The 11,010-nt window shown below is 46.6% G+C and overlaps 1 protein-coding gene across 1 annotated transcript in view; it reads left to right on the top strand.

Annotated features, from left to right (window-relative positions):
- Supt6h (SPT6 homolog, histone chaperone and transcription elongation factor) overlaps nt 1-11,010 on the top strand; it is a 36,553-nt gene that overhangs the window by 14,100 nt on the left and 11,443 nt on the right. Inside the window, exons 8-25 of the mRNA XM_029546126.1 lie at nt 321-437; nt 783-872; nt 1,055-1,197; nt 2,595-2,743; nt 2,858-2,956; nt 3,331-3,460; nt 3,546-3,696; nt 3,829-3,983; nt 4,144-4,339; nt 4,846-4,985; nt 5,102-5,219; nt 6,286-6,362; nt 6,615-6,750; nt 7,036-7,173; nt 7,243-7,410; nt 8,241-8,368; nt 9,387-9,594; nt 10,138-10,285. Of these exons, the coding sequence (XP_029401986.1) occupies nt 321-437; nt 783-872; nt 1,055-1,197; nt 2,595-2,743; nt 2,858-2,956; nt 3,331-3,460; nt 3,546-3,696; nt 3,829-3,983; nt 4,144-4,339; nt 4,846-4,985; nt 5,102-5,219; nt 6,286-6,362; nt 6,615-6,750; nt 7,036-7,173; nt 7,243-7,410; nt 8,241-8,368; nt 9,387-9,594; nt 10,138-10,285 (2,491 nt within the window). The remainder of the gene's footprint in view (nt 1-320; nt 438-782; nt 873-1,054; nt 1,198-2,594; nt 2,744-2,857; nt 2,957-3,330; nt 3,461-3,545; nt 3,697-3,828; nt 3,984-4,143; nt 4,340-4,845; nt 4,986-5,101; nt 5,220-6,285; nt 6,363-6,614; nt 6,751-7,035; nt 7,174-7,242; nt 7,411-8,240; nt 8,369-9,386; nt 9,595-10,137; nt 10,286-11,010) is intronic.

The following is an 11,010-nucleotide window of genomic DNA, read 5'->3' as shown; positions in this document are numbered from 1 at the left end:
AACTCACTCTGTAGACCAGGCTGGCCTCGAACTCAGAAATCTGCCTGCCTCTGCCTCCCAAGTGCTGGGATTAAAGGCGTGCGCCACCACGCCCGGCTGAGAACTTAAAAAAAAAAAAAGAAAAAAAATGAAAAGAATTCTAATGCAAACCAGAAACCAGTTCATGAGAATGAGAAGCTGTTCCTTCCCGTTTGATGCTTCTTTCTGCATGGAAAGAGGATTGTATGTGTATGTAAGGAAAATGAATGTTATGAAGCTCTGTGCGGTAAGATGGGGTAAAATGATTTGCTGTTCATGTTTTGTTTTGCTTCTTGTTGTAGGACAGCTGTGATTACCTAGACCGTGGGCAGCCAACTAGTAGCTTCAGTCGAAAAGGGCCCAGCACAGTTCAGAAGATCAAAGAGGCCCTGGGCTTCATGCGGAATCAGCATTTTGAGGTAACTCCCCGAGCTCTGGCAGCCGCGTAGTTTGAAATTCATTAGAAATGAGAGGCTAAGGCAAGAGATAGCCACAAGTCAAGTGGTGCCCCTTCCTCATCCTCCGCTCAGGAGTGGTAGGGGGACTAGCAAGAGGCACTAGTTAGTGATCCAGGGGACAGGATACCTTGTTGGCAGTTTACCTACTCCACTAGGGGGAGCACTTCACTGCTCAGGCCAGTTGGAGAGGGCTTTCTTCTAATTTGAGTTTTGTGGAGCTTTTAGACTAGGAAATTATTATCTTCCAGCAGAAGAGATACTTGCAGATCTTTCTTCTGGATGACAGTAGTATCCTTGCTACCATAGGTGCCTTTTATTGCCTTTTACCGAAAGGAGTACGTGGAACCTGAGTTGCACATCAATGACCTGTGGAGGGTGTGGCAGTGGGATGAGAAGGTAACATGGACAAAAGGCCCACAAGGAGCTGAGAACCGGGTGGAGCAAAACAAGTATGGGGTGCTGCAGCTCCGACCTCCGGGACTGCCAGCTTCCCACACTGGGGCTTTGCTAAGGGGAACGGCATACCTGAGTCTCCAGAGCCAAGCTCCAGGCCTCACTCTTGCCTTCCTCTGCCCTAGTGGACCCAGCTGAGAATCCGCAAAGAGAACCTAACACGGCTGTTTGAGAAGATGCAGGCTTATCAATATGAGCAAATCTCTGCTGATCCTGACAAACCTCTTGCTGATGGCATCCGGGCTCTGGATACTACTGACATGGAGAGGTAGGATTGCAGGGCTCACTTTGTGACTGGGAGCCTGCAGGCTGAAGGCAGGTCCTCGGGAGCACTGTTGCTTTGCAGAATTTGCAGCATGGGTTCCCAGCCTTTAGAGTCCAAATTGTCAGTACATCAAAAACTTTGTTCTTTCGTTGTGTTTATTTTAAAGATAGGGTCTCCTGTGTAGCTCCTTCTGCTCTAGAACTCACCAGGCTGGCCTTGAACTCAGATCTTCCTACCTTTGCCTCCCAAGTGCTAGGACTAAAGGCCTATCTACCTCGCCCAGGTAAAAGTGGATTTTGTAGCTGAGTGGTCCACTTCCCTGGAAAGGTAGAGCTGGAAAGATCATGAGTTCAAGGTTAGCCTGCGACATATATAGCTCTATGAGGGTGTGGTCTGACATTCATTTTGGTTTTCCGTATTGGTAGATAAAAAAACAAATTGATTTCTTTACCAAAATTAGATTGTTAAAAGAATCAGAAATTCAAGTTAGGTGTGATATCACATACCTGTAATCCCAGCATCAGAATCAGGGAACATAATGTTTGATTCAAAGTTTAAAAAAAAAAAAGGCAAACGGGAAAGGTATCAGGCAGTACAGTAGTACAGTGGCAAGTGCTTTCCCCCGGCATCTCCCCGGCCCCTGTGTCAGGCGGGTGTTCTGACCAGGCAATACGTGCATTTACCCTGTGTAGAGAATGTTGCATAAGAAGAAACACTTTATAATTGGAAAGTAATTGGGAGCCTGAATCATGTGGTATTGGAGGGCAACAGATAGTTTGGGTGGGTAGAACTTATAAGCTAAGAAGTACTTTCAAGGACTTTGAACTTCACTAAACACATGTTGTGTCTGCCTCTTCCTTATACCGCTTTTTTCTCTTGAGACAAAGTCTTACTGTGCATCCCAGACTGACCTCAGTCTTATAATCTAGTTAGTCTGTCTTTCTAGTACTGCGATTACATGTGAGTCCTGCCATACCTGACTTTTATACATTGACTTCTAATAATTACCACTGATCATTTCAGTTTGTGTGTTTGTGTCCTTATTTTGTGTAAATGTGTACATCTTGTTACAGGATCTCATATAATACAGTCTGGCCTCAGGCTGCTCATACTCCCAGCTCTCGCCCCCAACTTTCTTGTTTGTTTTTGAAGCAGGATGTTGCTAAATGTCCCAGGCTTACCTCAAACTTGAAGCAAGCTTCTAGCTTCAGTCTCTAAATATTCAGTCATGCACTGCTACTCCCAACAAGTTGCATTTCCTTCAGATACCTTAGCTGTGCTGGAGCTGAAGCTGGGGGCTATTGTATGATGTTGTTCGTCCTACTTGATGTTGCCTCCTGGGACCTACACCTTACAGCAGAGCTCCCCCAGTAACAGGATGCTGCACCTTCCTCCTTCAGGCTCAAAGATGTTCAGTCAATGGATGAACTGAAAGACGTCTACAACCATTTTTTACTTTACTACGGCCGTGACATCCCCAAGATGCAGAATGCTGCCAAGGCTAGCAGGAAGAAGCTGAAACGCATAAAGGAGGATGGCGATGAAGAAGGTGCGTGCCAAGAAGGGAAGCTCTGGTGGCTGGTTGGAGTGCGTGTCCTTGGGGCTTTCTCAGATCCTTTAAGCACTCAGAAACGAGCTGACTGACCTCAAATTTTGTTCCCAGGTGAAGGTGAGGAGGCTGAAGATGAGGAACAGAGGGGACCAGAGCTCAAGCAAGCCTCCCGGCGAGACATGTATACCATCTGCCAGAGTGCTGGGCTAGGTAAAACCACCTTCTTTGTCACCTAGGCATTGTAGCTGTAAATAAGGAAACAGTTCCAGTAGTCCCCTAGTGGACAGGACAAGAAAGAATGCCTTAGTTACTTACCCAGGCCTCCATGAACACTCGTTCTCCAGCCATCTTTATCTATCCCCTTCCCTATGATTATCCAATGGCTCTTGAATTTCTAAAGTAGTTAAAAGTCTTCCTGGTGATTAAAGTCAGGTTTTATTTGTTGTTCTTTGGTGACCTGTCCTGCCTGCTAATTGTCTTGTTGCCTCAAAACCCTGATTCCCAAGACAGCTGCTGCCCTTGTAACCACTGAGCATTCTGCTGGCTGGCTGCAGCCTCACCTGTCACTCTTCTGTTTGCTGTAGATGGCCTGGCCAAAAAGTTTGGCCTCACACCTGAGCAGTTTGGGGAGAACCTCCGTGACAGCTACCAACGACACGAGACAGAGCAGTTCCCTGCAGAGCCTTTGGAGCTGGCCAAAGATTACGTGTGCAGGTGGGCATATAGCCGTGGACCAGCAGGAAGGGTGACCTGGACGCTGAGTCACCCTCATCCTGCAGCTCCACTGTTATCCCCACAGCCAGTTCCCTACACCAGAAGCTGTGCTTGAAGGTGCCCGATACATGGTTGCACTACAGATTGCCAGGGAGCCCCTCGTCAGACAGGTGCTGAGACAGACCTTTCAGGAAAGAGCCAAGCTAAACATAAGCCCAACCAAGAAAGGTAGAAAGGTAAGGTGGGGAAAGGGCGGCTGTCGTAAACTCAGCCACACTAAACTGCATCTCCATGGAGCCCAAGGGCAGTCTTTCCTCGCTGAGCAAGCACTGCCTCCCTGCTCATGCCCCCCCTCTCTGTGACTTTAGGATGTGGATGAGGCCCACTACGCTTACTCTTTTAAGTACTTAAAGAACAAGCCTGTTAAAGAGCTGAGAGACGACCAGTTCCTCAAGATGGGCCTGGCTGAGGATGAAGGGCTGCTCATCATTGACATCAGCATAGATATGAAGGGAGTGGAAGGGTAAGTGAAGCCTTGGGCCGGAAGAAGTTGGAGGAGGGAGGGCGGCTCTCAGCAACGCAACCCACCATTTCTCAGTTCCCTGAGCTTGTCTTTGGTTCACTCGTGCATGTCTGAGCGTTGTGTTTCTCTGTCAGAACCAGAGCTTTGTGTGTTTCTTCAGGTATGGTAATGACCAGACATATTTTGAGGAGATCAAACAGTTTTACTACCGGGATGAGTTCAGCCACCAAGTACAGGAATGGAACCGGCAGCGCACTATGGCCATTGAGCGAGCTCTGCAGCAGTTCCTTTACGTGCAAATGGCCAAAGAGCTTAAGAACAAGCTGCTAGCTGAGGCCAGGGAGAGTGTTGTAAAGGTAAGGACCACAAGCTCGTGCCTCTGTCCTCTCTTGGGTGGTACTAGATAGTTCACCCAAGGCCTTGCACAAGTAGGCAAGTATTCTACTACTGAACATACAACCCTAGCACTAAAATCATTTTGATCTGTTTATTTATTATGTGTATGGGTATATGCACAAATATGTGGAGGTCAAGATTACCTTTCAGAAGTTGATTCTCCCCTTCTACTGTGTGCTTCCCATGGATTGAACTCGGGTTGTCAGGACTGGCAGCGGGGGCCTTTCTTTACCTGCTGAGACTTGTCTGTCTCCATACACACACACACACACACACACACACACACACACTCTGTATGTAGCCCAGGCTGGCCTTGTGATCCTCCTGCATGCTCATGCCACCATGCCCTAGCTTTCCTTCTTTGTAGAACTACTTGTAAGCCTGCCTAGTAGTTAGGAACATGTGCTCCCATGAATCCATGCCTTGTAGGCCCTGGTGACCACAGTGTCTGCTGTCTTTCCTTTAGGCCTGTAGCCGAAAGCTCTACAACTGGTTGAGAGTGGCGCCCTACCGTCCAGATCAGCAGGTAGAAGAGGATGACGACTTTATGGATGAGAACCAGGGGAAGGGCATCCGAGTCCTAGGCATTGCTTTCTCCTCTGCCAGGTACCTACCTGTCTGCCCTGCACCATCTCTCTGCGTCTTTCACGTTTTCTTCTTCCCATTCATGGTTCAGATTGCTAACTGTTGCACTGTTCTTTCCGTGGCTGGCTGGCTGGCAGAGATCACCCTGTGTTCTGTGCCCTAGTCAATGGTGAAGGAGAAGTGACTGATTTCCTCCGTCTGCCCCATTTTACCAAACGGCGAACTGCATGGAGAGAAGAGGAGCGGGAAAAGAAGGTAAATCTCTAGACACTGGTCACGTGTGTGTACACGGAGTGCGCTCTGCAATCAGGGAGATCTAAACAGCAACAGAACCTCACATGAATAAGTTTATCACTCGTTAAGTATGCGCCAGGAGAATACTATCAGATGTAGACCAGGCTGGCTTTGAACTCAGAGATCTGCCTTCCTCTACCCTCCCTGGTGCCCATCCATTGCTGGGATTAAAACATGCACCACTACCACCACGTAAAAAAACAGTAAACCACAGTTTATCTACTGATATTTTGATTCCCATTTTTTTGTTGTTTTGTTTTTTTGAAATAGGGTTTCACTGTGTAGCCTTGGCTGGCCCTGAACTCACAGAGATCCACCTACCTCTGCCTCCCAAGGGCTGGGTTTAAAGGCCGGCTCTGTATTTAAAAACTATCTCATCTCTGAAAGTCAGTCTTAATTCTGTGTGCAGTAGATGGCACTCGGATACCGGGTGTGGCTTGTCTCTGGTATGCAGCCAGTGCCTAGGTCTGTGTCCTTCTGGATCCGTCTTGGCTGCTTCTGTTCTTTCTTACCAGCATCTGGGTCACACTGTCCCATGAGCTGAGAGCCACTGGGGAATTAAGCCAGCCTCTCCCTGCTTCTGCCCTTCATCACCTCTTTTTTCTTAAGAAGACTGAATTTGAATATTTCTGAATTTCTTTTTCATTTTCTTTCTTTTTTTTTTTTGGTTTTCTGAGACAGGGTTTCTCTGTGTAGCTCTTGCTGTCCTGGAACTCACTTTGTAGACTTACCATAATGATATCTTAAAATTTTATGACCCTTATTCTAAAAAAATAACAAAGTTAACTAAAAACAATGGTTTATGTTCATGGTTTTTTTTGGGGGGGGGGTGCTTGTTCTTTTGTTTTTCCTGAGACAGGAAAACTCTGTGTCATAGCCCTGGAACTCCCTTTGTAGGTCAGGCTGACCTCAAACTCAGAGATTTGCTTGCCTCTGCCTCCCAAATGCTGGGATTAAAAACATACCACAGTACCCAGAAAACTTTCTATGCTTAGAGCTGTTCAGCTACAATTTTCTTTTAATTCAGGCTCAAGATATTGAAACCCTAAAGAAGTTTCTTGTGAATAAGAAGCCTCATGTGGTCACTGTCGCAGGAGAGAACAGGTAAGGGGGAGCATGGGCTCTGGGAAAGCCTGGGCGAGGCTGTGACCCAGTCCCTCAGCTCTTATCGCTAAATCGGGTACAGTCCAGAGCAGAGGCTTTGTGTCTGGGGGTGATATTGATATCCTTGGGTTTCTCTGGAGATGTGGTTCTTCTTTGTCGTTAAAGCCCTTTTCTCCCCACTCACGCATCAGTCAAAACCCTCTCCATTCCTGAGGAAGCACATCCTTTACCCAGTCCTGTTCATCCTTCTAGGGATGCCCAGATGTTGATTGAGGATGTGAAGCGGATAGTGCATGAGCTGGACCAAGGCCAACAGCTGTCTTCTATTGGGGTTGAGCTGGTTGACAATGAGTTGGCCATTCTGTATATGAACAGCAAGAAATCAGAGGTAATGCTGATTCCCCACCTCAAGGCTTGCTCTGGGAACTGCTCTAGACCTCAGAGAGACTGGACAGGAAATACAGGTTGTCCAGGTTAGGCCTGTTCATTTACCTGCTCACACACTTCCTGGGCTACCAGACGTAGTTCAGATTGGCAACTGCAGAGATTAAAGTGATTCTAGGAAAGGAAGGGCCCAGGAAGATGATAAGTGGCCTCCAGCCAGGGTGGTATGGATCCCTCTTCCTGGTCACTGAGAACACTCTAAGGTTCTGTGACCTTTCTTTGGTTCTAGGCAGAGTTCCGGGATTATCCACCGGTTTTGAGACAAGCCGTCTCCCTAGCCCGGCGTATCCAAGACCCTCTTATAGAATTTGCCCAGGTGTGCAGCTCAGATGAAGACATCCTATGTCTCAAGTTTCACCCCTTACAGGTGAGTAGGATTGTCAAGTAGGCCAGGAGGGTAAGAAGGCTCGGGAGCCTTACGGCTACTGTGTTGTAGGAGCATGTTGTGAAAGAGGAGCTGCTCAACGCCTTATACTGTGAATTCATCAATCGGGTCAATGAAGTCGGGGTCGATGTCAACCGTGCCATTGCTCACCCTTACAGCCAGGCCTTGATCCAATATGTCTGTGGCCTGGGACCCCGAAAAGGGACCCACCTGCTGAAGGTAGGCTTGTATTGATTGAAAACAATCATTTCGTTAAGTGTGAAGAATTTTTGCCAATATGATTGACAGATCAGAGAGGTAAAATAGGTTGTTGAGAATTACTTAGCTCATTGAGTGTCAGAGTCCAACCTCTGGCCCAGGGGGCCAAACCCTGCTCCTCCATATGCTAAGCTATACTATACTATACTGTATATACTACAATGACCATAAGCCATGATGGAAAAACCAGAAGAACTGAATTTCTTCTTCCAATGGAAACAAGGGATTTCAGAAAGAGCGTCACTACTGTTCATGACATTGTTTTTCTAATGTGAATGATGCTTATTCTGCATTTGTTGACACACTTTCAAGCCATGCAGCTACGTCATCTTTTGGTTTAGTTTGGTTGGAGATTTTGGTTAGTTGGTTGTTTTTTTGAGACAGGGTTTCTCTGTGTAGTCCTGGCTGTCCTGGAACTCACTCTGTAACCAGACTGGTCTTGGACTGACCCTCCCAAGTGCTTGGATTAATCGAATGTGCCACCACTGTCTGGGCTTGTTTTTGTTTCTTGAGGAAGAGTTTTATGTAGCCATGGGTAGCCTTATTTTGTAGCTGAAGTGAACCTTGAACTCCTATTCTCTCTTACTCTCTGACATGCTAGCACTACGCAGGTGTGCCACTATGCCCAACTATTCCTAGTCTGATACGTAAAGGCATTATTGGGTGGTAACATGGTGGTGTCCCAGATACTAAGTGACAGGGTTGTGACATAGTGTTTAACAAAAGCCAGAAAGCAGTCTAGGCAGGCAGGGCCCATTCCTGCCCTACTCACTTCTAGCCCTCTTCCCTAGATTTTGAAACAGAACAACACTCGACTCGAGAGCCGGACTCAGCTGGTCACCATGTGTCATATGGGTCCCAAAGTCTTCATGAATTGTGCTGGCTTCCTCAAGATCGACACTGCTTCTCTGGGGGACAGGTGATACCCTCTGCTTAGACAGGCCAGGAGCAGTTAATTAAGGCCTTGGGCATAAATTTGGGACTTCAGGGAATTAGGCCTTTGAAAGGGCCCCAGGCCATTGAAATTAGGAAATGTTTTAAAGAAAAGGTAAGAAGCTGCCCCTGCCCTTTGGAAAAGATCAGTGAGAGGGACACAAAAACACCAGCATCTGTTCCAGGAGAAAGCAGAGCGTTGTGCTCAGGGTTTGTCACAGGCAGATGAGGTTGGGAACAGCAGGGGCCGTGGGAACAAGCATGGGTGTGAAGAGAGAGGTCAGGCCGGCTGGGAGATTGGTGGTTAGGACGGTGGTACTGAGACTTCACTATTGACCTCTTCCTCTCCAGAGTTACCAATCAGTCTTTGGAGGATCTTTTCCACGGGCACATAGCTCCTCATTCAGTAATGGAAGTCAGTGGGGAAATAGGCTTCAAGTTCTAAAACTTCATTTTCCACTCAGCTTTGCTGTAACACTCCACGAATAACATAGGCCCATGTGAGTGCACGGGCAAGACCAGCCTGGGAAGGCTTTATGGGGGAAAACAGCTGCCAGCAAATTTTCAGAGCTTTTCTTCCCCCTTCTTGTTTTATATGATTCATAAGTTCACTATATAAAATTCAACAGAATGAACTATTATACAGAAAGTGGAAGTCCCCCATAATTCCACCCCCCAGAGAAAAATACCATAACAGTTTTTATGTATACTACAGTTTTCTAAATTTTATTTTTGCTATGCATTTACTAACTACTCATTTACTTCAAAAATGAGATCACATGGTTCATAGTGTTTTGCAATGCATTTTTTTCACATATCAATATATCATGGCCATCTCCCCATGTCAGCAAACATAAATTTACTTCATTCTTTTTAATGGCTATGTAGTATTCCATTATATGGAGTGCCCTGGTTTGCCCCGCCAGTTCCACATTGGTGAACATTTGGGTTGTTTTATGAAACTTTGGGTTTTTAATCTTGCTCCAATTCTGCCTTTCCTCCAGCACCGACTCATACATTGAAGTTCTTGATGGCTCACGAGTCCACCCTGAAACATACGAGTGGGCCCGGAAGATGGCAGTGGATGCCTTAGAATACGATGAGTCTGCCGAAGATGCCAATCCTGCGGGAGCCCTTGAGGAAATCTTGGAAAACCCAGAGCGACTGAAGGATTTAGACCTTGATGCCTTTGCAGAAGAACTGGAGAGACAGGTAGGTGACTATAGGCCCTGGCAGGCAAGAACTCAAGCAGCCATGTCGAAAGGGACTTGGGTAGCAGATGTCCAGAAAGACCTGATACTGCTGTACTAGAGCCTTGATCCTCACCCGTGCTGTTCTAGGTCTCTGAAGGAAGCTTTTAGTCACTCACTAGTGAGTCAGAAAAAGTGTCAAGTACTACATCCTTAAAGCGAGGGCAGGACAGGGAAGCCCTATTCCTCCTTCCAGCACTGGGGCTTTCCTTTATACATGGTGTTCCCTGAAGCATGTACTGTACAGGACAGTCTCCTGTGGGTAACTTTGAAATTGCCTTTATTGAAGTAGGAGCAGTGACACACACCTGTAATAACTAATCCCAGCTACTCAGGAGGTTAGAGCAGGGGCCACTTGGACGACATAGACACCATTGAGGGAGAAGTGGGAAGGGAAGAAGCAAAGAATTTCCTGTAGTAAATGTTGACAGGAAAGAAAAGCACAGACAGTGCAAAACTGCCTGCTGCCTCCTGTCACAAAAATTCCAGTGTACCTTTTCTTTAGGGCTATGGTGACAAGCACATCACACTCTATGACATCCGAGCAGAGCTCAGTTGTAGGTATAAGGACCTCCGGACAGCCTACCGCTCTCCAAACACAGAGGAGATCTTCAATATGTTAACCAAAGAGACGCCAGAGACCTTCTACATTGGTAAGTTATGAAGGCTGTATTCATACTCAGGGAATGCTGTGTTGGGGGACTGAGGGTACTTACGGCATGCATATAAACTGAAAAGTGATTCCAATTGAAATTAAGATAGATTTACAGGGTATGGTGGCATAAGCCTTTAATCCCAGCACCAGGCGAAGCAGAAGTAGGCAGATCTGTCTACAAAGCAAGTTCCAGGACAGCCAAGGCTACACAAAGAAGCCCTGTCTTGAAAAACTAACAAAGACAGGTTTACTCTTCAGGTGAGGAAGACCAAAAGATCTTTTTTCCTAGTTTGCTTTCCTGCTGCTGTGATAAAACACTGATCAAAAGCAACTTTTGAGGAGGAAAGGGCTTATTACATCTTACAGGCTAGAGTCCATCACAGAGGGAAGCCAAGAAAGGAGCTCGAGGTGTGCACTGCCGTAATAGGCGCCGTGGAGCAATGCTGTTTACTGGCTTGTTCTCGGGCTCCTGTTCCTCTGCCTTTCTTCCACATTCCAGGACTACTGCCCACAATAGACTAAGCCCTCCAACATCAATTAGCAGTCCAAAAAAAAAAAAAAAAAAAAAAAAAAAACAAAACCCAATTTGACATGGGAAGCTTGTAGCCAGTTGAAAAGTGTGATATTAAGGGGTCTCTAGTTTGTGTCAAGTGAACAAAATTGACCAGTTGAGCTCTTGGAAAAGAATGTTGTGGCCTAGACTGGAGGTCAAAATTGAGATCA

This window comes from Mus pahari, chromosome 14 (genome assembly GCF_900095145.1).
Source record: "Mus pahari chromosome 14, PAHARI_EIJ_v1.1, whole genome shotgun sequence".
In the NCBI taxonomy this organism is placed as follows: domain Eukaryota; kingdom Metazoa; phylum Chordata; class Mammalia; order Rodentia; family Muridae; genus Mus; species Mus pahari.
This window is presented reverse-complemented; position numbering and strand designations above follow the sequence as displayed.